General features: G+C 42.7%; 1 protein-coding gene across 9 annotated transcripts; it reads right to left on the reverse strand.

Annotated features, from left to right (window-relative positions):
* Nucleotides 1–868: 868 nt before the first annotated feature.
* LOC141047763 (acyl-coenzyme A synthetase ACSM3, mitochondrial-like) lies at nucleotides 869–27,062 on the reverse strand. Of its 9 annotated transcripts, none has more exons than XR_012219905.1 (15): nucleotides 23,145–23,251; nucleotides 20,824–21,047; nucleotides 20,540–20,750; nucleotides 17,573–17,777; nucleotides 17,349–17,492; nucleotides 16,938–17,094; nucleotides 13,999–14,078; nucleotides 12,430–12,553; nucleotides 12,086–12,166; nucleotides 9,022–9,123; nucleotides 5,696–5,823; nucleotides 3,605–3,947; nucleotides 3,319–3,440; nucleotides 1,602–1,721; nucleotides 1,507–1,521 (listed from the first exon to the last, which is right to left on the reverse strand). XR_012219905.1 is itself a non-coding variant. In XM_073543045.1 (14 exons), the coding sequence occupies exons 2-14, from the start codon at nucleotides 21,025–21,027 to the stop codon at nucleotides 1,435–1,437; spliced, it is 1,743 nt and encodes a 580-aa protein (XP_073399146.1). In that variant the 5' UTR covers nucleotides 21,028–21,047; nucleotides 26,941–27,062; the 3' UTR covers nucleotides 869–1,434. The 9 variants fall into 9 exon arrangements, 5 of the variants coding, with proteins under 5 accessions (XP_073399146.1, XP_073399147.1, XP_073399148.1 ...); XR_012219904.1 differs by having other exon boundaries at nucleotides 3,319–3,444; XM_073543045.1 differs by lacking the exons at nucleotides 3,319–3,440; nucleotides 3,605–3,947; nucleotides 23,145–23,251 and adding exons at nucleotides 3,998–4,097; nucleotides 26,941–27,062 and having other exon boundaries at nucleotides 869–1,521.

Consider the following 27,062-nt stretch of genomic DNA (forward strand, 5'->3'; position numbering starts at 1 on the left):
AACTCTGACACCATTTATGAAAATATATTTAATGTATGATAAATCCTTCCTTAGCCTCCACCACCTCTGTATCTACACACAGAGTCTTCACCGAGATTGTGCTGAAGGGAATCGCGAAACTCTGGAGGAATATTGAACTTTGATGCTCCTCATCTTCATGCCTGGTTTGGTTCCTCAACCTAGGGGCAATTGAACAGGCTCTGTTTGGTGGTCCTCATGGGTCTTTCGTCTCTACCCCTATCACCAGGACAAACTCCACGAGGTGAAGGGAACCTCTATATAGTACCTGTTCCCTTAAAACCAATGGCCATATAAAGTTGTAATCACTTTGGATGTTAAACCACACCATCTCGTCACTGTCCATTGGTTCACTTGACTGGTCACTGGTTTGATCACTAGCTCGTGTATCCAGGAGTGAGAAAACTATTGCAGGGCAATGGCAAAAAGAAATGACCCAAAGAGAGATTTCCCCATCAGTTCTTGATGGTGCCTTTTGTTCACATATACAGTGCATTACTACATCTTTTACTTTTAGGTCGGAGCGAGATGACATCTTGGTGGTGCCACTCCTGTCGTCTGGTACCATAGTCTGTGAAATCTTCTGAATCCTTCTGACTAATCAAGTTTATGTACGGTCACTTGAATAGGACACAGCTACATTACCCAACACAGCTTCTACTAAATGTGAAGAACAGTGGTGTACGCAGCATGGGTGGGGAAATGGTGGTCAGTGGAGATCCTCCACCTCTTCAAACATCTTATTGCCGGGAGGGGTGCCATGAGGATCAGTTTTAAAGAACACAAATATCCCTTAAAGTCTATTTTCTGGAGTGTAATTATTGGGCTGACCATTACTTGACAATGCCAATATTTTAGAATTTTACTTTTATTTCCCACAAATAGATATTTTGCATTTCAAAATCTTTTACTTTTATATTTGAAGGGAAAAATATATATAAAAGATGAGGAGAAAAAAATATTTGTAAAACATATAATTCGTGTTGAAATTACAAGATAACTATACTGTAGCAGGTAAACCAGGAGTAACATTAATATGGAGTCAATGAGGTAACAGGATAACAAAAATGGAAGTCAGGAAGAGAGCAGAATAACCCTAGTATTTTGTCAGTAGAGGTGATGGTGGACCCAACATATTAAAATCCATGAGCATATTTCAGAGCGGTAACTAGATCCCCATGATCCTCAACCCAGATTCCACGCAGCGTGAGATTGTAGATCTTGAATCCATGGAAACCAGACTCTTGAATCCTTAAGGGTTAAAAAACCTCAGGAATTAGTAACCAAAAATGTTACGATGGTGTCCCTTGGAGTGTGCGTTATCAGGGTGGTCACATACAGGTGGAGTCGGGAATCTTGAAGAAGACTACTTTTATGTATATTAGTAATGGTAATTTTGCTCGTTGCAACTGGTCTTCAGGCTTTACCCCATTCCTTATTTCTCAGCTCATTTCTCCGAATCTTCCCGCTGACTGTTTTTGGCAATTGTTGAACAAATTCAATCTATGAATAATAGAAGAATAATTCAGGACAAGTTTCAGCAGCTTCTCGAGTGACGGTGTTGGTGTCATGGAGTTTCCTACCTTTCTCGGGTACTTGTACGGGGCGGTCACCTTCTTTACATGTTCTTGTAGTTCTTTAGTCAGTGTCTCCTGGTCATGTACAGTGTATGTAGGGGACAAGACAACAAAAGCTTTCACCACCTGCACATTAAACATTTATTAGGCATAAAACAGAATTAAGTTAAGTAGATTTAGGATACAATCATTGCATGCAGTCATGGCCGAAAATATTGGCACTCTTGAAATTGTTCCAGAAAATTAAGTATTTCTCGAAGAAAATTATTGCAATTACAGATGTTTTGTGATAATAGTTTATTTCCTTTGTGTCTATTGGAACAATGCAACAAACAGAGACAAAAAAGCATATTGGACATAATTTTACAGAAAACCCCTAAAATGGGCCAGATGAAATTGTTGGTATCCTCAACTTAATATTTGGAATAAATAATGGCAATTAATCGCTTCCTATAACCATTAACAAGCTTCTTACACCTCTCAACTGGAATTTTTAAACTCTCTTCTTTTGCAAACTGCTCCAGGTCTCTCATATTTGAAGGCGCCTTTTCCCAACAGCAATTTTAAGATCTTTTGACAGATGTTCAATGGGACTTAGCTCGGATTCATTGCTAGCCACCTCAGAACTCTCCAGTGCTTTGTTTCCATCCATTTCTGTTTGGTTCTTGGAAGTATGTTTGGGGTCATTGTCCCATTAAATTGTGACCCAAAATCTTTTGGTAATCTTCAGATCTCATGATGCCTTGCACCCAGTCAAGGCACCAAGTGGCAGCAAAACAACCCCAAAACATCCTTGCACTTCCACCATAATTGACTGTAAGTACTATGTTCCTTTCTTTGTAGGCTTCATTCCATTTTCAGTAAACAGTAGAATGATTGCTTTGCCAAAAAGCTCTATCTTGTTCTCATGTGTACACAAGACGCTTTCCCAAAAGGATTTGGTTCAATCACGTACATTTTGGCAAACTGCAGAATAGTTTTTTTATGCCTCTGTGTCAGCAGTGGGGTCCTCCTGGGTTTTCTGCCATAGTGTTTAATTTCATTCAAATGTCAACAGTTCATGCTGACAAGGATGAACCCTGAGCCTGCAGGATAGCTGAAATATCTTTGCAACTTAACTGGTGCTGCTTATCCATCATCCCTACTATCCTGGGTTGTAACCTTTCATTAATTTTTCTCTACCGTCCACGTCAAAGGAGATTAGCTACAGTGCCATGGGTTGTAAACTTCTTGAATATGTTGCACACGTTGACAAAGGAACATCAAGATCTCTGGAGATCAACTGGTAACCTTGAGGTTGTTATTTTTCAATAATTTGTTTCTCAAGTCCTCAGACAGTTCTCTTCTCCTTTTTCTGTTGTCCATGCTTAGTGTGGCACACACAGTCAACTTCTCCCCGTTTTATCCGGTTTCAGGTGGTATTTTCATATTTCCCACACCTGTTTCTTGCCACAGCAGAATTTAAGCGAGTATCACATCCTCAAAACAAAGTTGTTTACACACAATTTTTGAAAAGTGCCAACAAATTTGTCATACCCATTTTTGGGATTTTGAGTGAAATTATGCCTTTCTTTCTCTTTTTTTTGTGTTGTTCCAATGCACAAAAAGGAAATAACATTTTTTTTGTTATTTTCTATCTTTATTTGTTAGTCCCCTAAGGGGACCTGAATCTAAGATCATTTGATTCTTTATGCTACATGTTGCCATGGTGAGTCATTAATACCCAGAAATCATGTTGAGGGGGATGTTGATGGAAGCCGGCAACCACTCCATTTTAATGCTGCTGTCAGAGAAGGGTAATGACATCTAAATGGTTAATCGCAGCAATCTCATATCAGCCTCCATCTACCTTGTGTGGAGGGTACAGAAAAATAACAAAGTTATTTCTCTTGGGAGAAGGGGAGAAAAAAAACATCAAGTCACAAAAACGAAAATTGGCCGACGCAGAAAGAAGGTAAAAGTTAGCAATGTGAAGGTATGCTTATAAAAAGAGATAAAAGCTCCTTTACCTTTTTGCTGGACTTGGGGAAACTTTAAAAAAAACATGCAGGAATTCTGACATGGATTTTTTTAAAGTAAACACAACAGCTCCATCAGGTCAGGTTTTACATTGTGAAAGCTGTTTCCCTTTCATAGGTTTAATTGTTCTGCACAATGTTCGTTTACTAGCCACTGTTCTTGGCATTGCCGATTTATATAGGCATCAGTTTAAGACGTTCTTTGAATCTCCATCATATTTGACTGTAGGTACTGTATTATTTTCTTTCCAGGCCTCATTCCATTTTCAGTCTTTTAAGACTTGGCACCATAAATACTCTCTTCCAGCTTACAAATGTTATTGCATTCCAAATACTGTAAATTAAATATCACAGTGTTAGAGACAAGCGTTTGCCCACAGTTACCTCTCCTCTGATCGGGTCCGGACTGCTGACCACCGCAGATTCCGCCACAGCCGGGTGCTCTATTAAGGCGCTTTCTACTTCAAATGGACCGATACGATATCTAAGAAGAAATCATTATACTGTTTAAAGAGACCCTTCAGAACTCCCCATTAATAAGCCTCCCTATTAATTGCTTCAGTATGTCATTAACTTGTGCTTATATACAAGAGTCAATCAGAAGCAGCAGAGCAGCATTATGGAGCAGCCTAAACAAATAATGAGGCGGGGGGTGTGTCTTAGACTACCAAATATTGTATACTCTGCAAAGAAAGCTCATCGATATCTTCTACAGTATATTACATAGAATATTGCACCATCCTAAGCCCTGTGATTTGGTGCACGGTATGAAACCTCATTGTGACAGTAATGAAGGTCTACATGGCCCCACTGGAATAATATTTCTGATATGGATCCCAAGTATGGTGATCAGAATGGGGCCTTACAGTGACCCAGAATAATAATATGCTACAACAATATGCTACAACAATATGCTAAGAGACAGATTATTTTAAGACTGACGTACCTTGACTTATTTTATTGCTACATGATCTGTGGGCAAACAGCTAAAAACCCATGGTGCACGCAGCGCCATATATGCGCTATCATTTGCGGCTTCCTACTCATCTTTCGCACTTTAGAAATATGACTTCAAAACTTGGTGGGATTTAATAGAAAGTCATGGCCACCAAGAGTCCAACAACTTCATTAAGGATAAAGGCAAAAAAATGCCCATAGAGGGCATAGATTTAATTTTCTGGCTTTAAAAGGGAATCTATCAGTAGGATCAAGCCTCATGAGTCATCTATATGGGCATGTAGGTCATTGTAAGATGAATAAAATGACACCTTGATATCTGCTCTCCAATATTTATTCCAAAGAAATCCATAGTTTTCTTATTATGTAAATGAGCTGTTAAGATCTATGGGCCGGACATAGATCTCCCTGAGAATCTGATTCTAGGTCTTATTGTAAATAAAAAAGGACATTACCAGAGTGAGACATGTAGATCAGAAAAGCAGACTGTCAGTCATTACATGTCTCACACTGGTAACTCCCCCTTTTATTTACAATAAGCTCTGGAGGCAGATTCTCAGGGAGATCTATGTCCAGACCTTAGATCTTAACCGCTCATTTACATATTAAGCAAAACGTGGATTTTTTTCTGGAGTAACACATCAGATCGCAGATATCAAGGTGTCATTTTAGTCAACTTCTTATGACCTACATGCCCATATAGACGGCTTCACACAGGGTTGATCCTACTGACAGATTCCCATGAAGACAAGCATTTAATGGGCAGCACGGTGGCTCAGTGGTTAGGTCCTGGGTTCGAATCCCACCAAGGACAACATCTGCAAGGAGTTTGTATGTTCTCCCCGTGTTTGCGTGGGTTTCCTCCGGGTACTCCAAAGACATACTGATAGGGAATTTAGATTGTGAGCCCCATTGGGGACAGTGAAAATGTGTGAAAACTGTAAAGCGCTGCGGAATATGTTAGCGCTATATAAAAAAAATAAAGATGATTATTATTATTATTTAACTACAATCAATTTTTAGAAAAATTAAAGAAAATCTTTGCTAGGATACTTCAAGCAGCAGTGACAATTTATCTGGTAGACCGTTTCAATCCATTGTGTGTAAAAAAAAAAGTATATTTACCCTGCAGACAATATAACGTCATCTGATCTCCCAACAAACCAGAAATAGCCATCTTCATCCTTAATGCCTCTGTCTCCTGTAAGGTAAAAATCTCCTCTTCGGGTTGAGGCTGTTTTCTCCGGGTCACCCTATTGCCAATGGATATTAGACATCATCTGTAAAGGCTAAATCATTGCATCATATATTGGATTGTGTTCTGTAAATGCAGATTGGAGCAGGTTCCAGAAGCTAAACCCACATTTAGTTCACTATTTATGAAATATTTTTTTAAAAAATCGATGTCAGCGACCTTTATACAATATGTCGACCTTTGCAGCCAATTTGTTTACACTACTCCAATGAAAAATAGAGCAATCTTTGCAAAAAAAAATGCTATTAAAAATGTCCTATTGATTACAGCTTCTGACATGTGTGTCGCCATGATAACAGACTACAAGCCAAGTCTGTGTAGTCAGATCCTGCAGTCACACTACAAAAAATAATGCAGCAAAATGCAGTACATGCAAATATTGAATATATGAATTTTGTCTATTATTTATTGCTAGCCTATCATTATATGAAATCTGTAAAGAACAGATAGAAGGAAGCCTGAATGCAGAGTCAGACTACACAGGCTGTGTAGTCTAAGGCCTGTTTCACACATCAGTTTTTTGCCGTCAGTCAAAATCCGCCAATTTTAAAAAAAAAACGGATCCGCCAAAAAAGGGGCGGATCCGTTTTTTCCCCCATAGACTTACATTATTGGCGGATCTTGACTGAAGGCCGTACGTCCCACCCGTTTTTGTACGGATCCGCCAACATTTTCGCGGCTCCCGGGCAGATGAGACGGGCCCTGCAACGTTTTTTAACTTTGACGGACCGCTATTTTGAGGTGCGCATGCCCGGCCGGGAGGAATTTTAACCCATACATGCCGTCCCGGGAGCCGCTAAAATCTCTCTCTCTCCCCTACCGTCGCCCCGCTCTCCTCTCGCGGCTCGTCCAGGTCCCGCGGCCCCGCTCTCTTCTCGCGGCTCGTCCAGGTCCCACGGCCCCGCTCTCTTCTCGCGGCTCGTCCAGGTCCCACAGCCCCGCTCCGGCTTGTCCCGATCCCACAGTCCCGCTCTCTTCTCATGGCTCGTCCAGGTCCCGCGGCGCTCTCTTCTCGCGGCTCGTCCAGGTCCCGTGGCCCCGCTTTCTTCTCGCGGCTCGTCCCGCGGCCCCGCTACCTCAGCGGTACTTTTTTTTTCATGCCTGCGGTTCCTTTATCATCCCTACATCTGCGGATCCTGTCAAAGCAACGATCCGGTGGCACCCGTTGGAGTCTCGACGGACACGAATCCCTTCTCCGCCTTTTTGGCGGCTGGCAACTGACGGGAATAACATAAGTGTGAAACAGGCCTAAACCACAACAAAGAGGAAGGAAGTCTATAATCTACCACCACAGAGTATAATCCATAAAAATGAAGTTTTATTAATCCATAAACAATTTAAAATAGGTAATCCCACACTGCTGGACACCAATTTAGACAGGAACAAAGGTGTTATCCAAAAAATTACAACAATAAGGACAAATTTAACAAAACCAGATAAGCACAGCTCAAATTATGTCCCAATACAATATAGAATAGCAGCAACAATCAAAGAAAAGTGCAATGTGCAATAAATACACCAGACAGTGTAAATATCAGAAAATAAAGTGCTATAGTGCTAATTACACATAAGGCGCTAATAGGTTAATGATAGACAGGTTTAAAGTCCTCAAGGGGTTAGAAAAGATACAATGCACACACATAAGAGCATAGCATAGACTTACTGGATGTGTGGGATAACACAGAGTGCTATCTGAAGACAAATTCAACAAACCAGATAAGTACAGCTCTATTTATGTCCCCATATACTATAGAATAGCAGAAAAGTGCAATGTGCAAGTAAGTACACCAAACTGTGCAAATATCAGAAAATAAAGTGCTATAGTGCTAAATACTGACTGCACATAAGGCGCTAACAGGCTAATGATAAACGGGTTTAAAAAGGTACAATGCACATACACAAGGGCATAGGAATAAACTTACTGGATATGTGGGATAACACAGATGTCCCTGCCGCCCCAGGGACATCTGTGTTATCCCACACATCCAGTAAGTCTATTTTATGCTCTTATGTGTGTGCATTGTATCTTTCCTAACCCCTTTTGGACAGGGCGGCACAGTGACTTGAATCCCACCAAGGACAACATCTGCAAGGAGTTTGTATGTTCTCCCCATGTTTGCGTGAGTTTCCTCCGGGTTCTCCGGATTCCTCCCACATTCCAAAGACATACTGATAGGGAGTTTAGATTGTGAGCCCCATCGGGGACAGTGATGATGATGTGTGCAAACTGTAAAGCGCTGCGGAATATGTTAGCGCTATATAAAAAATAAAGATTATTATTATTCTCTATTGTATTAGGACATAATTTGAGCTGTACTTATCTGGTTTTGTTAAATTTGTCCTTATTGTTGTAATTTTTTAGATAACACTTTGTTCCTGTCAAAATTGGTGTCCAGCAGTGTGGGATTACCTATTTTAAATTGTTTATGGATAAAGGCCACTTTACGACCCGGTCAGGATCGCTGGTGCATCGCTAAATGATCACTAGTGAGCTGCCACACAGGCAGATCTCACAGCGATGCAGCAGTGATCCCGACCACGATATGACCCGGTCAGGATCACTGGTGCATCACTAAATGGTCACTAGTGAGCTGCCACACAGGCAGATCTCACAGCGATGCAGCAGCGATCTAGCGATCGTTACTTACCTTTCAGACGCGGCGATCCTGACGTCCTCCCGCCCGCCTCCACGCCGTCACTCATCAGCACCACAGGAAGCCCAGTGGGAAGCGCCCGATGAGAAATGGAGCCGGACGATCTCGCGCGATCAGCGACAGACAGCGGGGGAGCCGGTCGGAGGTAAATATCACACATAGTGATATCGCTAGCAATATCCCTGCTGCGTCACAAAATCGGTGACATTATAGCGATATTGCTAGCGATATCACTATGTGTAAAACCCCCTTTAATGAAATTTTATTTTTATGGATTATACTCTGTGGTGGTAGTTTATAGACTTCCTTCCTCTTTGTTGTGGTTTAATCGTATTTTTTAGTTTTTTGTCCATGGAATGTAATTTGGGATTTTTGTGGTGTAAGGCTTCGTAGTCTGTTGCTATGGAGAAGCAATGGTCTGTATTGGAGCTGAAGATACCAATGACTATTTTGCAATGTTGCTTTATTTTTCATTAAAGATGGACAATGACAATAAAATGGTTCAGAAGGCGAACACAGACATGTTCTGTCAGTAATCTTACCGTGTATTGAGAAAAAAGATAAAAAGGTTTTAGAGGTGCGATACGGATTCCAATATCCCCTTCCTGATCTGGAGGTAATACGTTGCCATCAGCATCAACTACCTGGGATGGTAACAAGTGATATAAATTAAAGGCATATAATAAAGAAATCTAACTGACAGAACGAGTCCTTTCGCTTCCATGCCGGCTGCTCTCTATTTAACGCCATGACCACCTCGCGATTTTCTGTTTTTGCGTTTTCGCTTTTTGCTCCCCTTCTTCCCACAGCCATAACTTTTTGATTTTTCCATCAATATCGCCATGTGAGGACTTGTTTTTTTGCGGGACAGTTGTACTTTTGAATGACACCATTGATTTGACCATATATCACTGGAAAACTAGGGGAAAAAAATTACAAGTGTGGTGAAATTGCAAAAAAAAGTGCAATTCCACAATTGTTGTTGGGGTTTCTTTTATTTAACGTGTTCACTAAATGCTAAAACTGACCTGCCGTTATGATTCTCCAGGTCATTAAGAGTACGCAGATACCAAACATGTATAGATTCTCTTTTAATTTAAGAGGCGAAAAAAAAGATCACCATTTTACGAGATCCGTGGCGTCTCCACTTTTCATACTCTAAGGCTGGGTGAGGGCTTATTTTTTTTTTCATCTTTACTAGCCAGAGATTGACAGCGGCATTTAACTTGTTAACAGCCATGGGTAGATCGCAGATCAAGCCACAGCTGTTAGAGGCACACAACAGCAGATCATAGGTCCAGCTATCATGTGCAGAAAAACATACGGTTCAGTGCTGGAGCCCGCATCAAATATCGGAACACGACACGTCCATGGTTGTGAAGGGTTTAAACCCATAGTGTAGATACCAAGGGGGTCATGGCCCCAGGCCCGCACTCTGAGGGGCCCACCCAGAGCTAAACTATTGTAACTATCAGAGTGCACAGCGCGCCCATACAGTTACATTCTGCGGCAGTGCAGGGAGAATCAATCTCCCTGCACTTCCGCCCAGCCGCTATGGGCCCCTGAGCAGGCGGGGGGGGGCGATGCCAGCAGTGGGCCCCCGCCCATCATCGCAGGTTCAACTGTATCAGCTAGATGCTGATACAGCTGACCTCATTGATGAAAGAAGGAGCGTTACGCTCCCTCTCCCATCATCCTCATATCAGCGTCTGACGTCACCGACACTGACAGGGAGTCGCATTGACGTCACTACTCGGAGCACGCTGTCCGGAGACGCACGGCAGCTTGGAACAGCGGAGGATCCAGGAGGAAGAGAGGTGAGTTTTGATTTTTTTTATGGGCCTGCATTTTATTAGTCTGCCTATGGGGGTTCATTTTCTTAGAGTCTGCCTATGGGGGGCTGCATTTTCTTAAGGTCTGCCTATGTGGGGGCTGCATTTTATTAGTCTGCCTTTGGGGGGTGCATTATATAACAGAGTCTGCCTATGTGGGGTGCATTTTATTAGTCTGCCTATGGGGGGCTGAAATATATTAGGGTCTGCCAATGGGGGGTGCATTATACTATAGAGTCTGCCTATAGGGAGTGCATTATCTAATATAGAGTCTGCCTATGGGGTGTGCATCATACTATATAGAGTCTGCCTATGGGGGTGCATTATAATGTGGACTATCAGGTGCATTATACTATATGGAGGCCTATGGACAGTACATTATACTATATTGAGGACTATCTGGTGTATTATACTATATGGAGGTTGTCTAGGGGACCATCATACAGTGTGGAGATTACAGTGATGGGGCCATCATACAGTGTTGGAGCCATCAAACAGTGTGGGGGATACTAAAAGGTCTGTATATACTGTATACAGTGAGGGGGCATTATACTGTGTATAAGAGAGCATCATACTGTATATAGGGGGAGACTCAGGACATTATTAAATGTAAAATGGGCACTTATTATAGGGCAACTCAGGTTACTGTGACTGTCAAAGGGGCACACAGGGCACTGTTACTTTCTAGTGAACAAAAAAGGCGGCACTGTTTTCTAGGGCACTTGCACTTGGCTTTACTATATTCTAGAGGGTTGCTTTAGAATTTAGAGGGCACAGAGAACTACATAGTAGATGCAGTAATAGAGTCACATACGGCAGCATCGACTCAGTATTGGGGTATCAGCAGGATGAGGAGTTTGTGCAGGTTGGGAAAAGATGGGGACGGTGCTGAAAATATGAGACGTGAAATGTGTCTTTGTTGTAATCTCTGCAGATGAGTCTTGGCTGGAAGAAGTTGTCATGTCGGTCTGGGCCAGATGGAAAAGTGAACGATTCTATCAGAATATCAGCTGAAAGTCAGCACCTATAATTGTGCTGTAATCTTTTACATGTTCCTTAGGACTGGCATCAACTACTCAGAAGTTTCGGCCCCCTGAAACGAAATGCTAGCTACACTTGTGGTTTAAACTCTAGAGAGTCAGTTTCCAGGGCCAGTTATACTTTTATGGGGGATCTGTTCGTGGCAACCTGGCAGCTGTTAAAGAGTTTCCATAAAGAGGAATAGAGCAAGCCACTCGATCTACCAGATGCAAGAAGTTTCTCTGGCCTTCACACATTAATAAGGATATGAACATGCACAAGGTCCCCTGGGTTGGGGCCATAGAGTCAGCTGCTGGCCAGTGGAGCAAGCTGGCGGCAAGGAGTGTCGTCATGCGAGGTCGATTCCAGGAAGTCAAAGTCACAGGCAAAATCTTTAGGCAGGAGAATCGTGAAAAAATGGGCCTACTTCAGAACAAATTAAATACAGGCAAAACAAGGGTAAAAAGACTGCAGATAACCAGAACAGTATTCACTATAACTGGCAATGGAAACTGACTCTAAGGAGTTTAAATAGAGCGTACCCTGGCGCAGGACTGACAACGAGAAACACTAACAAGCCAAAAATTAAGAGCCAACCTTCAAGGCTGTGCGGAACCACAAGACCCAGGAGTAAAACAGGGCTACTGCGTGGTCACCCTGCATCGCCCGTCAACCTAAGCAGACACAGGAGAAACAGGCACCGACACGGATATTCAATTATCCCATGTTCACACTACCCTAGAGGCATAAATACCTGGACATCGTAGGCTGGAGAAGCCTTTCCCATAGAGCCTGGTTTTATCTTCATTCCTTTAAATGTTCCACATACCAGGACCTAGATAGTAACGTCTGTAGTTAGCTGCATGCAATTAATTTGCTCTGAAATGTAAAACTAAATAGGGCCATATTCACACTTGTACATGTTGGATTGTGGGCTGGGGACATAGTTCAATTAGATTGATATGCAAAACTATAAAGTCTAGAAAAAAAGCAACACATTCAGAATTCGGTAGTACCATCTTTGAATCTTCTTAAGCATAGAACTAGTAACATAGAAAATGTACTTAGCTAATAAAGTTTTCTCCAGGTATGACTTACAGTCTCCGTTTGACCATAGCCTTCATAAATGTCAAGCCCCGTGTTCGCTTTCCATTGCTCCATCACTTGAGGGTTGATAGGTTCCCCGGCGCTCACGCAATGCTTTAGACTCTTGAATTTGTAGCTTTATGAATAAAGCAAAAATGCACAAATCCATTATAATCAGCGCTGTAATAAGGAACCCAACCTTAAAGTATAACCATAGGAACATTCATTACATGGGTATGTGAGGACAGGGCTGCAAACGCAATTCAGCTGATTTTGTGTTAGAATGATGAATTTCCAATTTAACCCAATGGTTATTATTAAAATTGCTCCTTTTAAAAATTATTTGATTCAATATTTATCTAAGGCTGGGGAATAACCAAATATGACAACAGGTATTGATGCCATTGAGGGGCTGGGGTCAAGAGGTAATGGTGCTACAGCCCCCTGAAGAAGCAAATGCAAAACGCGCGTTGGGGCTGGCTACGTGGGTAAGAGCACATTTTCAAATTTTATGCATTGATGCAGATGGTCTGATGCGGAGAACCATTTACTAACTTATACATGTCCCACGTTTTGGCTATACTACCGCCACTCCTCCTGCACATCCACACAGCTGGGTATATATTGTATTATAAATTGTAAAGCACTAGCACTTTTTTCATGAATTGATGCATGTTATTTCTGTCTGCTCTCCCCACCCCTTATACATGAGAGACTCGCTCTGTTTTAAACATTGCTCACTAGAATCATTACCTTGTACTGTTACATATTTTTAACTTGTTTGTGCCTCAATGTTTCAATAAAGCTACATGTTTTGTAATGAATTTTGGACTTTAACTCCATGTTTTTCATATTTAAGAACCTGCTGTACAATGATGGCATCTCTAGAAAATCAACTGGATTTAACCAAAGCTAAGCAGACCTATTATTACATTTCGAATACAACTTTAGCAAATTCTGGAATATAATAGTTACATAGTCTCCTGATATGAGGTTTCCCATACTTGGTGTTGACTTATTGAGCTGCTACGGACTTCGTGTTGGGCTAAAACAGGGGAGCAAAGTCTAAGGGAATGCCGGGTCTTCACCTTAGAACTTCCACAAGGATGTGTGTATTTTCCCACAGGGAATCCCCATGTTGCAGCCCCATGAACAGTGACTGTTAGCAATGGCTGACCTTAGGATGGACTGCAGTCACCAGTTTATCATGGAAAGAAAACAGAGGTACCATCGTCAGATGGGTTGATGTCAAAGAGAGAGGCAGACAGTAAGAAGAACACCTCAGGTCAGTAGAACATTGAGCAACGGGAGAAGACATTGGTGAAAGAACATACGCTGAATGTGTAGGCTCCTTAAGAAAGCAAAAATCAACACTCATAAATGTCGAGCATCAGCAGGAGACCCAGCAAGAGGACAGCAGTGGCTCCAACAGAAGAGCATCAGCAAGTAGGACCCAGGCAGGACAAGAGGGACACTAAGCAAGGGATAGAGGGGTGGGAGGGGGAACCATGACCATTCTAAGCCTGAGCTTCAGAGATAGTTTTCAGATATTTCAATCAGTAGTATTCTATATGTACCTACCTTGCAAGGTTGCATAACACCATCATACGATAGGCGGTTGGAGGAGCACAGAATGCAGTAACGGGGTAGTTGGCCAATGTCTGCATAAATAAAGAAAACTTCCATTATACTGCTATTCAGGTAATCAGCTGCACACTATTTAGTTTAGAATTTTATGACTTTTATACTAATATATTATTTCTGTTCACACATAAGATTAATCTATGTAAAAGGATAAGTAACTTTGTAGAAGGACCGCATTACGCCTTGAACTAATTCAATTTTACAGTCCGTGTTATAGTCCGGATCTGACAGATCTCAATCCAGCATAACGAAGACAGCGAACGTGCCGCCTTGGAGCTGTGGTACCGCGGAGATGAAAATATCAGGCTTAGGTAAGTTAGTACAGGGAGGAAGAACATAAAGTTCTTTTTGAAAAAGATTTGGTTTCAGATAAAGCAAAAAAGAAGACAGTCACACAGGTGCTTTGGCATAGTGGGGGGTGACATCACGGGTAGAGGAGTATAATTGTGAAGATGGACTGACAGTCAAATCTGCTGAGAGTTTGTCCAATAGGTTCAGTGTATAGAGAAGAGGGGAGACGAACCCTACATCATCATCTTTGGGGAGAGTCAGAGGCCTTTCTAGACATTAGACTTTCGACCGAAACCTTCAATATCTGCAGGTTCGACTGATGTTAGTCTAATGTAATATCTCTTCTCCCTTACGCCTCAAAACTACTGGAACAGCATGTATATCTTGAACTGTCCTTCTACCTCTCTTCCTGTTCCCTCTTTGACCGGTTACAGTCTGGCTTCCGACCACATCACTCAGCTGAAACTGCCCTAACTAAAGTCACTAACGACTTTACTAACCACCAAGAGCAAGCAAAACAACTCTGTCCTCCTTCTCCTAGACCTGTCCTCTGCCTTCGACACCGTGGACCATTCCCTCCTGCTACAGATTCTCTCATCTCTTGGCATCACAGACTTGGCCCTATCCTGGATCTCATCATACCTAACAGACCGAACATTTAGTGTCTCCCTCTCACACACAACCTCCTCACCTCGCCCCCTGTCTGTCGGTGTTCCTCAAGGCTCAGTCCTAGGACCCCTACTCTTCTCCATTTACACGTTCGGCCTGGGACAGCTCATAGAATCCCACGGTTTGCAGAATCACATCTACGCCGATGACACGGAGATCTACCTATCTGGATCTGACCTCACCTCCTTACTGATCGAAATCCCACAATGTCTGTCTGCTATCTCAGCCTTCCTTTCTGCTCGCTTTCTCAAAATGAACATGGACAAAACAGAATTCATCATCTTTCCCCCATCTCACTCTACCCCTCCACCTTACCTATCCATCAATGTCAATGGCTGCTCGCTTTCCCCAGTCCCGCACGCTTGGTGCCTTGGGGTGATCCTCGACTCAGCCCTCTCTTTCAAACCACACATCCAAGCCCTTGCCTCCTCCTGCCGCCTCAAACTCAAAAATAATTCCCGGATCCGCACATTCCTCAACCATGAAACCACAAAAACAATAGTTTAAGCCCTTATCATCTCCCGCCTCGACTATTGCAACCTCCTACTCTCTGGCCTCCCCTCTAGCACTCTGGCACCACTCCAGTCCATCCTACACTCTGCTGCCCAACTAATCCACCTATCTCCCCGCTATTCCCCAGCCTCCCCCCTATGCAAAGCCCTTCACTGGCTTCATATTGCCCAGAGGCTCCAGTACAAAACCCTAACCATGACATACAAAGCCATCCACAACCTGCCTCCTCCATACATCTGTGACATGGTCTCCCGCTACTTACCCACACGCAACCTTCAATCCTCTCAAGATCTCCTCTACTCCCCCCTTATCTCTTCTTCCCACAACCGCATACAAGACTTCTTCCGTGCTTCCCCCATACTCTGGAACTCTCTGCCGCAACACATCAGACTCTCACCATCAACGGAAACCTTCAAGAAGAACCTGAAGACCCACCTGTTCCGACAAGCCTACAGCCTGCAATGATCCTCAGTCTACTGAACCATCGCACACTCAGCTTTACCCTCTCCTAGTGTATCCTCACCTATCCCTGTAGACTGTGAGCCCTCTTGGGCAGGGTCCCCTCTCCTTCTGTACTTGTGTGTCCCTTGTCTTACACATGTTTATTGTACTTGTCTATATTTCCCCTTTTCATATATAAAGTGCCATGGAATAAATGGCGCTATATAAATGTATAATAATAATGTGCATAGAAAGCCTAAGGAGGTGGTAAAAAGTATGAAGCAGTCATTTTTGTAATTAGATTGTGAGATGACAATGGTGTCTAAGGGTACCGTTACACTTAGCGATGCACCAGCGATCCCGACAACGATATGGATCGCTGGTGCATCGCTAAGTGGTCGCTAGTGAGATGCCACACAGGCAGATCTCACCAGCGACATAGCAGCGGTCGGGGGTCGTTACCTGTCAGACGAGGCGATGAAGACGTCCTCCCACCCGCGTCCACGCGTCGCTCATCCGCGCCACAGGAAGCACCCGACGAGAAATGATCCAGGACCTTCTCGCGCGACCAGCGATGAGCAGTGGGGGAGCCGGTCGGAGGTAAGTATCACATGTAGCGATATCGCTAGCAATATCGCTGCTACGTCACAAAATCGGTGACTTTACAGCGATATTGCTAGCGATATCGTTATGTGTAGCGGGGGCTTTAGGCTTGTTTGGCAAGGTGAAGGGCAGGGTTGTAAGTTTACAGCATGAACTTAATAGAGCTCCTCTGCAGACATCTGTGACTTCTTAGCATATGAGTTGGAGACTTGTGACATTAGTTTTGGCACCTAGGGGCACTTCTTCAACAAGAGCACGTTCAGAGCCATTCTCCAAACACTAACATTTTTATAGAATTTCAGGTGCTTTGTGATATTTTTTCTCCCTCTCTATAATAACGACTTGCGATCTGAACTTACTTCCAGCATTACAGTAGGATCAAATCGAGGCATGTAATGAGCAAACACACACGAGCCTTGGATCCAAGGAGAAAAAACACAGCTCCATGCAGACTTTGCCCAACCGGTGTCTGATGTATTCCAAAACACGTCGGAAGGAATTAAATCCATCCAATATCTGTATGGGGGGAAATAGGTACAAAATGATTCTGTAAATTCACTGTATATTTTTTCAGGGACATCACAGACCTGCTGATAGAACCCAGTACATATACGCTTTAATCCTTTGAATAGTGATATAACATTGTTCTTGGGACCAGGGTTGCCAATCATTAGTAATCAAGAAAAACTGAGCAGATCAGAAAAAAAATCGAAAGAATAAGTCATCAACTTATTGTCCCTGAACATCCTTACAATTTCTTGCATACTTACCTTCCATTTACCGTCAGTCCTAGCCCGTAGCTGCAGTGACTGTGTTCTGTCATTTTTGGAGAACCTGTTGTCCCACTAGTGAAGTAAATGGTCATCGGATCTGTACTCCTTGTCCTCACACACATGTGCTTGTCACTGGCCGCCCTTAAATAAATGTGAATATATATAATTCATTACAATTTATTACATGATCCTTGGTCACATGCAAATAGGATGGGACATACGTATAGAGATCTTGAAAATTCAGCCACCCTTCTCTCCTTCCGGCCACGGTCATTTTGGTTTTTAGTGATGGAGCTTGGGATGAGATGGTGTCTACAGTTGGTGCCAGTTCTTGGCTTGTGATAATGCACCTTGCTTCTGATGTTTGTAACCTGTGCAGAATATCCTTTGCTGTAAGTTGTGTTGTCCCAGGGATTAGAACTAAACCTGTGATGTAATGGAAACTTTAGATGAAACTTGTTACAATGGTTTTATATTTTATGTTTGAGGAGGGTAACATCAGAGAAAAAAAATGTCTTGAGAAGCAAAGACTTTTGGTTTCAAGTTCCAGGACAAAAGCAAGCAAAATTTAAAATTGGCCTCGAAAACATCCATATTTTATTCACAGCATGGTTGTCCTCTTTAGACACTCTCAGAGACTGGGTGCAAAAAGCTCCTAGAACACTTAGCGCAGGCAGACGATAAAATGAAATGTGCCTGTATCACTTCTTATGGGGGCTATTGTATAACGTTAACACCATAGTGCATTTTTTTTTTTTTTTTAGATAATTCACAGGTTCAGTGACTTTTGAATTAAGACTCAACTTTTGGAGAAGCTTTGAGGATGGTGAGATCCTGGTTGCACCAAATATTAAAAGGATTGACTTAAAACATTGTAGCTTTACTCTTTAGACCATCCTGATTGCTCTCCTGGGTCATGAATGCTCCATAGTTCACTGTATGTGGCACATGTAACTTACACCATCTTACAAAGCAAGTTGCGCCAAATGTTTCTATCGTCCTCAAATACACAACTACCCGTGGTTCTATAAGGGACTGTACACCCATTAGTGAGGGTCTTAGCAGTAAGATTAGCTTCCAGCTCTCGTCAATTGAATTCTACTGATCAATTTTCTTCTATTATTAACCCAACTCATTATATGACTGTTTACCTGTCGGATGCCCACTGACATTCTTTCTGGTCACCATTGGGATTGTAATCTTCTTGCTCTGACCCTCTAACTATCCATCCAATATTCCTGTCTGTTTTCTCGATAGTGTGTTTTGGAGAATCCTGTCATTGGAGGCATCAACCATTGCTAACACTGACTTTACTGGGGTAGTGACCAAGGGATTCACTATAGAAAAGTCCACACTTTCTTTTCGACATTAAGGGTGAAAAATGGACAATCCTTTAATGTCCACTGCATGGTTTAGCCCTACGTCAATATACATAATGTACGTGTCAATTTTTCAAGACCTCATTTTGGTAGATAAACCGGCTGTAGTCACATCCCTTTTTTTAAAGGAAGATTTGTGGATTATGTCCACGCTGCCAACCAATTCAAAACCAGACGCTGTTGAAGAATTAATGGTGGTTTATTTACGCGTTTCAGAGTCTATACGACTCCTTCTTCAGGAGATACCACATCGACAAACAAAGGCAGTACTGTTACATTGTTTAAATAGTTTCAAAATTCCAAAACAGCGCCAAGGAGCCACCTGACAATGAATCTTGAACCTTCCTTGGTGCCGTTTTTGAATTTTGAAACTATTTAAATAATGTCACAGTACTGCCTTTGAATGTCTGTTAGGAACAGCGGAACGCACTAAATAAAAATAAATAATAAAGTGCGTTCGCCGCTCGGGGTCCACCGTGCAGTAGATGTTACACCGCTGCTAGGTAATGACAGACGAGCAGTATGGCGGTATAAAGCGCACGGGTTCAACTTCAACCGAAGTGCGCAGAGCGGGCTCTGTTCACACACAGAGGCGCCGCAACATAAACATACAAAAACGTTGAGCCTGTTAGTGTCACAGTCCTCATGTAAATGCACACACGGTATCTGGTCACAGGAGCAGGACCTAAGACAGAGGAGCTGCGTCCGTCTAGACCTACCGTGTGTGAGGCGTCGCTACTGCGAGCGTCAAGAACTGCAGCGCGGCGTAGGACACTGCCGCTCGACGACAAAGCTAGAAAGCAAGCGCAATGTCGGACACTAGCGTAAAGGTGCGGTGTGCACAGTGGCCTAAGGCTTGCCACTGACTGGCGCTGACTGCTGAACTAATTCTCTATCCACATGCGTAATATCAGAGGGAAGGGGTTTCTTAATGAGTCAGTCACCAGAATCATACATCCGTCACCATTCACACATCTAGCAAGTTTAGCCTATACTAGCGCATGGCGGAACAGCCATGCGCGCCTTTTATAGCAGCCGGGACCTTCTGCAAGCCTCCAGATCCCTGAGATGGACCAATGAGATCTGGAGCAGGACCTGAGCACATGACTCCCAATCTCCAATGGGGGATCGTCCCATGAGCATGCTCAGTAGGATGGCAGAAGGACTTAGCCTCAAGAGAGATTTGCTGCAAGGCAATCTCCTCTGCAATCTCCTCTGCAGTAGATAAACAGCAGGAGACTGCAGAATGTGAGGGTCTGGATCCCTGCAGAGTAAACGCAGAAACCTGACGCCTAACAATGTCGATGTGGTATTTCCTAAAGAAGGAGTCATATAGACTCTGAAACGCGTAGAATAAACCACCATTAATTCTTCAACAACGTCTGGCTTTGAATTGGTTGGCAGCGAGGACATAATCCACAAATCTTCCTTTATAACAATCCTTTCAAGGTTGCGTGTCGACTCGTGGGTCTGCAGCAACTGGCATATTCACGCTTTCATTATACCGCTACCAGGTGAGCAGCTCCTTGTCAATACAATACTTGTAAATCGGGAGATAAGACCCTATCTGCACTTTTCTTTTTCCTGTAAAGTTTTTATTACTAATCCTTTTTTTAAGCGATGTCACTACTATTCCCATTTCTCAAGTCTCCACTTTTCGTTCCCCATGAAAACAAAATTGGCAACATTGGTTTCCTTGAGATTTTGGGTGGCTTCACCTGGGCTCAAGAGCATTGCCAAGTCTCCTCAGAGTTTGGGATATCTCATCTTATTCTGAATGTCTCTAAATATGCTGTTAAGACAACTTACCGGCTCTAATGCACGCGACATTAAACAGCCACCACTCCGGCACCCGAGGGAGAATCACAATAACTTTGTCTCCTGGTTTTAAGTCACAAGCATCAGACAGTAAATTGGCCACTTTCCTGGAGTGAAAGCCCAACTCATCAAAGCTCCATTTCACCTCTTTTCCTTCACCATCTATCCACCACAGAGCAGGATTGGGATTTCTACTGCCATCCTGGGAAAAGACCATCACTATTACCACTATATATCATTATTATATTTGAAAGTCCTGAATAATAAACTATTACCTTATCAGCAGCCGTCCATTTGTCTAGGATGTCGCTTGCGAAGTTGAAGTATTCTGGTAGATCCAGTTTGTAATTTGATTTAATAGCTTCATAATCGGCGAAATTCTGAGGGGCAGAAAACTTTTGGCTTCTGCTGATAAATCTGGAGCAGACCCTTGGGGTAATATCGCAGGTGAAGCCTTTGACTTTAAGAAACATTTTCATGGTAGACACAGAAATGGTCCCTGTACAAAAAGAATTAGATATGGTGAGCTAAGAATATCTTTGTGTGCTAGAAAAAAAAATGTGTGGAACTTTTCTTCCACAGAATATACAAGCCAACTCTTCCAGAATATCTGAGAGGTTCCAGAAATAAAGGAGACCTCCAGGACTCCTGAAGAAGCTTGCAAATCTCCTGAGCACCACCTAAACCCCTGGGAAACCTCCAGAAATTAGAGTTTCTGGAAGGCTTTCTGTTCCTGACACCAAATTGCTTCATCATTAGACAGAGCCCCAGTGCTCAGTTCTGCTTTGGAGGTGCTATGGAGAGCAAAGACTTCGAAAAGGAGTCACCCACTCAAAAATCTTCCCGTGAATGCCATATTTAATGAACTATTGGAGAGCCAACCTAAAGAGTTGTCAAGTAGAGAGTCTGACTGGAAAAATCAACATATGTCTGGACACGTTGGGAGTAATAAAAATGAATTCCCCATGCGCCCATGGGTTCCCTTATTACGCTTTACAAAATTGAGCCTTAATACTGTGGTACACCAGAAATGGGTTATTCCAGGCTTAAATGACTTTAAGGCAACCCTTCACCCTCCGTTTGCTTTCTACTCCCTTCTCCGCTCATATAGGTGTCTGGTCTTTCTATTTTCAAGATGGCTGCCACATTGGCAAGAGGAGTGCAGTGATGAGTCCAAACCACACCTTTCCTGTGCAATAGGGAAGTCAGGGGAGAAGTGAATTAGACTTTTCTCTCTGTACTCCCTATGCCATTACGGCAGCCATCTTCGAATCAATGGCAATCTGAGCAGAGAAGTCAGTGGGAAGAAATTAGAGGGCACAAGAAGTGGGGGGGACTAAATATGAGATGTTTAAGTCTGATGGTGGAGAGTTGCTTTAATGTAGTCCTGTTTTTTGATTTGTTAATATAAATGTGCAGTTTATTACCGTGTTGTTTACATCAGACTGCATGACTACCACCAACCCGATGGGTCTCCTCGCTCTTATGCAGGTAGTTGCGGCCAGTGAAGCAAGACCTTAACCAAGTAACCTATTGCTTGCAGGAATGAGGCCTGTTGTAATGCCCACAGGGGACCTGCCATATGCTTAGTGTACTGTATAAAGAAGAGCTAAGGATGTGTAGGAAGCTGTTGGTTTTGTTTTTACAGATCCCCTGATTTTCCATTTGTTAATCAAAGTTTGAACGCTTCTGACTGGCATTATCAATTCCTTGGATATCTTTTTGTATCCCGTTCCTGTTTTATACAGTTCAACTACCTTTTCCCATAAATCTGTTTTCAATTCTTTTGTTTTCCCCATGACTCACAATCCAGAAACATCAGTGGCTGGATGAAAGATGCAAGAGACTGTCTGGATCCCAGAAACCCACTCAGCTTTTATGCACACACACTTACAAGCAAACAGGTCACAGGATAGGATGTTACCTTTAGTAGCCATTCAAACCCATTTGTGTCAACTTCTGTGCATGTTATCAGGCCAAAATCACCAGGGTATGTGAACTTTTGATCACAGTCATTTGGATGTTTTGGGTTGTCAATATGATTTAAAAAGAGAAAACACAGCAGTTTGACAATAAATGGCTTCACTCAACCACTAACCATGAGTGGAGAGAAGGTTTTGGTGTTATCATTCATATTCTCTGAAAAAAGGCCAAGAAAGTAAAAATTCTGCCGGGGTATGTAAACTTTTGAGTACAACTGTAGCTGTACATAGTGAAATCGATCAAACGATTGCAGGTTCAAGTCCGTAAAGGGGACAAAATACAGTAAAAAATAAAATAAAAAAGTCCTGCAGAAAAAAATAAACACTCATTTGTCTATGTTGACGGAAAAATAGAAAAGATGGAGGGAAAAAAAAATAAAAATATATAGCCTTTCCGGGAAAGGGATTCAAGTGTATTCATAACGGCATTACTCCTCGTTACACAATGAATAAGCTGCTGAATGTGCTAGCCCCTTAAGAAATCTTTCAAGAAATTAATGCATTTTTGTCCAGCTTACGATTAAACTCTTTCATGATACAGTCCCCATATATTGGGGTGTCCACCTTCAACATTTTGGAGAAAGGAGGATCCCACATATATTGGCTTTACTCACAGTCTGTCGACCCCCACCAGATATCCGCTCCCACTTCCCTATCCTGCAAGTAAATGTTTGTGGAATGTCACAGAGTGGGAGGCGTGGAGGGAGGAGGCCAGGACTGGGTGGCCTATACTCTGGGAGGAAGGCTTAGTTACTATTAACTATTCTTCTGCTGTAAAGTTAAATGATTAATCCGCGCCGTCATCACATCTTGGAAATTCTATATTAAAGAACTGTATTTTCAGCAATTCCCTAATGTGTTCTAACTGGCAGGAAAAGAACCCGATGTTTGCCGGATTATCAAATGTTCTAAGTTATAAAAGGGTCATTAATTCTCTTCTAAAAGTAATACAAGTGCAAAATAAAATATTAACCCAAAATACGTCAATATAACTGGAAATTAACGACTTTGTCCAATATATTTGTTGTTTAAACATCCCACAACCCTGAAAACTAAATAAATAAATATATATCCTACTCGCTTACAGATTTGCCAAGCACTGCCCGGCTTCTTGCCGCTCTTGGTCTTCTTCTTCGGAGGAGCATGTGGCCGTTGCAGCCAATCCCTGTCTGTACCGGGTGGACAGTTCGTCACTGCAGCGGTAAGCGATTGTGCTGGAAACAAGTGTCACATTCAGTAGTGTGGCATGGTGGGGCTACAGGGGCAGAACCCCTTCCACCAAAATCTATGGGGGCTCAAAATATCACCACCATATTATTCGAGCACGCGGAAGATGCTCGCTCATCACTACTACTTGTACTATATTTTTGTTCGTTCTGACCCATTATTGTATTCTGGGGACAGACTTGCAGGACAATGTCAAGGAACTGGATTTCTTCCTTCTCTATCCCCAAAAAGCTCTAAATATTTACTTTTGGCAAAAATGGAAGCGGGCACATTTAGGCGAGCTTTGCTGCGGGAATAAAGAGCTGGTTTTTATACCTTGAGAAAGGCGCCGGTCTGGCACAGAAATACGTTGACATTAATAAAACCTTTCTGAAATTCCAAGGCTTTTCATTCTCGCAGCGCAGCTCGCCTAAACGTGTCAGCTTCCATTTTTGCCACCATACCCCATTTCCTCCAGCCACAAGGCAGCAGCAGCGGCTTTCCGCACCTTTATGGGTGTTGTGCCTGCATACATCTTAAGGTGAGTGCTACCATCACTTATACCTATCCCTTACCAGATGAATTGCCCTATTTTTGTCACCCTCTGTATATATAAAGGTGTCTGTATGTTTTAAAACATTTCTTAATTGGTTATCTTTGTTTAGTCTTCTATGCTCACTCAGGGCCGGCCCGAGAGATTACAGCGCCCTAGGCGAAACTATTTTGTTGCGCCCCTACTATTCTTGGCAGTAGATGAAAACTTGGGATATAAATTTAGGAGCAAAATAAACCACAACAACAATGATTAATTAACTCTCTCCTAACTCTTTAATCTTCTGAGAAGTTGTATAGGACAAATATATACAAAGTAATCAATAACACAAAACAAAAACGACCATAGGTAATTAAAATTGTTTCCTTGCCTTTTTTTTTTTTAAAAGGATGACACTAAGTCACCGAGATTAATTTGTTTAGCAACTTCAGATTCTATCGAAATTGTTGCCAACCCAACCAACCTCTCTTGCGTCATATTTGCCCTTAAATATGTACACTTTTCTTTCCATCCCTAAAACTTTTTGCCTTTTGAAAATATTTTTTATAATTTTTTCTATTTTTTCTCTGGCGCCCCCTTTGGGTCGGCGCCCTAGGCGGCCGCCTAGTTCGCCTATACGTTCGGGCTGGCCCTGTGCTCACGCCCAGTTATTAGCTTCAATATGACTTGATATCTTTGCTTCAGCACCTCACCCCCATAACCAATAGATAGCCGTCAGCCGAACGATCATCTCTCCCAAGTACTTCATACACAGGAAGGCTCAGTTTGGCCAAACCTTTCTGAGTGTTCTATGACAGCTGCTGCCAGAACCATCCGACAGTGGCCTGTCTTCTGCAGAATAAAAGGATCGTCCATCAGTCGCAATGCTGAATCCTTCTTCTCTTCATGGACATCCTCTGTTGAGGGATTGACAAGCGACCCCCATACCTAGAAATACAACATAAACGAACTTTGCTGCGTCAAAGTCTGGAGGCTCTGACAGCCAAGCGACTACATCTCAAAGACCTGCTTAATAAGCAGTCTGCAAAACAGTATCTCGGTTGGAGATGTATGTCCATGGGGATAAGGCCTCCAGGCTTATGATGTCACTAATTAAAGTACGACAAGCCAAGACTTATATACACTCCTTGAAAACCTCTAATGGCATCAGAACATCGGACCTTGACCAAATCTTGCAGGAACTTTTAAAATATTAATCAAACCTATACAATTTGCACCCAGATGTGACTGACTCTGACAGGATAAGGAAACGGGAGGAAATCCAGTCCTTCCTATCTAGCCTTAATTTACCCAAACTTACATTAGAATGACAAAAATTCCTCTCTAGACCTTTTACTCGAGGTGAGATCCGATCCACTCTGGCAAACTGCCCCACAGGGAAAGCTCCTGGTCCCGATGGACTCCCCGCTATACACAATAAAACTTTCGCTGAAACTCTCGAACCTCACTTGTTACAATTATGTAACGAGGTGCTTCGGGGAAGTTCATTCTCCCCTCAATCTTTGGAAGCCCATATCTCTTTAATACACAAAGAAGGCAAAGACCCAGAACTCTGTAGCCACTACAGACCCATCTCCCTTCCAAATGTGGATCTGAAAATTTTTGCGAGCATGCTTGCAAAACGCATAGCAGATTATCTGCCAAACTTGATCTCCCCAGATCAAACCGGCTTCATTAAAGGCAACAGGGAGAAAAAATAAGCTACGAGTGCTTTACAGTAAAAGAGCAAAAAAATTTTATTATAAGTAATTGGGTCATAAAACAGTCACAAACAAGACATACTAGAGGTACAAAATAGTACAGTACGAGAAAAGGGGGTGCCCTTCCATGGTGAAAAAGCTAAAGAAGCTAAATTTCAATAAATAGGCAGTGCCTGATCACCGCAAGTCTCAATCAATAAAACAGAGTCAAAACCATGTAAAGTAAGTAGTGATCCGGCTTACCGCTAAAGTGCCAAGTGATGGAAGAGGTAACCCCCGACGAGAAATGCCCTGACGCACGTTTTGCTGTAGGGGTACAGCTTGAGAACCTATGACCAATTGTACCATACCGAAGAATTAGCAGCGCTGTCCACACATAGCCTTCCCTCCTTTTCGCATGTTTGGAGTCTCTGGGTAACGTACAGGAGATCAGATAAATTCTTGTCCCTAAGTGTACCTGCTTACACACCTTGATTCTGAACGCTACTAAAACGCCAGTGGACCTCCCCCCTCCCTACATCCCCTTTTATTCTCCTCCGTTTCTACCCACTTCCTCTATATGTTATGCACTTTGGTTCGATTTCTGGTTAATCGATACCTCACCAATGGTATCTTATTTCTCTTCTCCTTCAAAGTCCAGAGATCAAGTTATACTATTATGTTTATTTGCCTGTTAATGATAATCAAGAATCATCCATTTCCAATTTAATGTTATTCGGATAGAGACGTTTGCTTTTTCGCTCTTGTAGGTTTGGAAGATTTCTGGAGTCCATGCTCACCCCCGAGGCCTGTGCCGTCTCTTTGTTTTTTGAAGATGTAATAATTGTGTCATGTCCGCCATGTCTGTCATGTCTGCCCTGTCTGTTTTGTCTCAAGAACTTCTGGAGCGATGTGCATGCGCATATCTTGTCTGCTATCCTGCTTGTTCCGTAGAGCAGTGTGCACACTCACCTCATGTCTGCTGAGCTGCGGGATGCCTGCGTTTCTGCTTTGCCTTCTGTGATCTTCTCGTCATGTCTAGAATCTCTGATCATGTGTCCTTCCTAGGATCCTGCACTGTCTGGTTCTGCAAT

The sequence above is a fragment of the Dendrobates tinctorius genome, unplaced genomic scaffold (genome assembly GCF_039654945.1).
Source record: "Dendrobates tinctorius isolate UK_male_01 unplaced genomic scaffold, ASM3965494v1 ptg000129l, whole genome shotgun sequence".
In the NCBI taxonomy this organism is placed as follows: domain Eukaryota; kingdom Metazoa; phylum Chordata; class Amphibia; order Anura; family Dendrobatidae; genus Dendrobates; species Dendrobates tinctorius.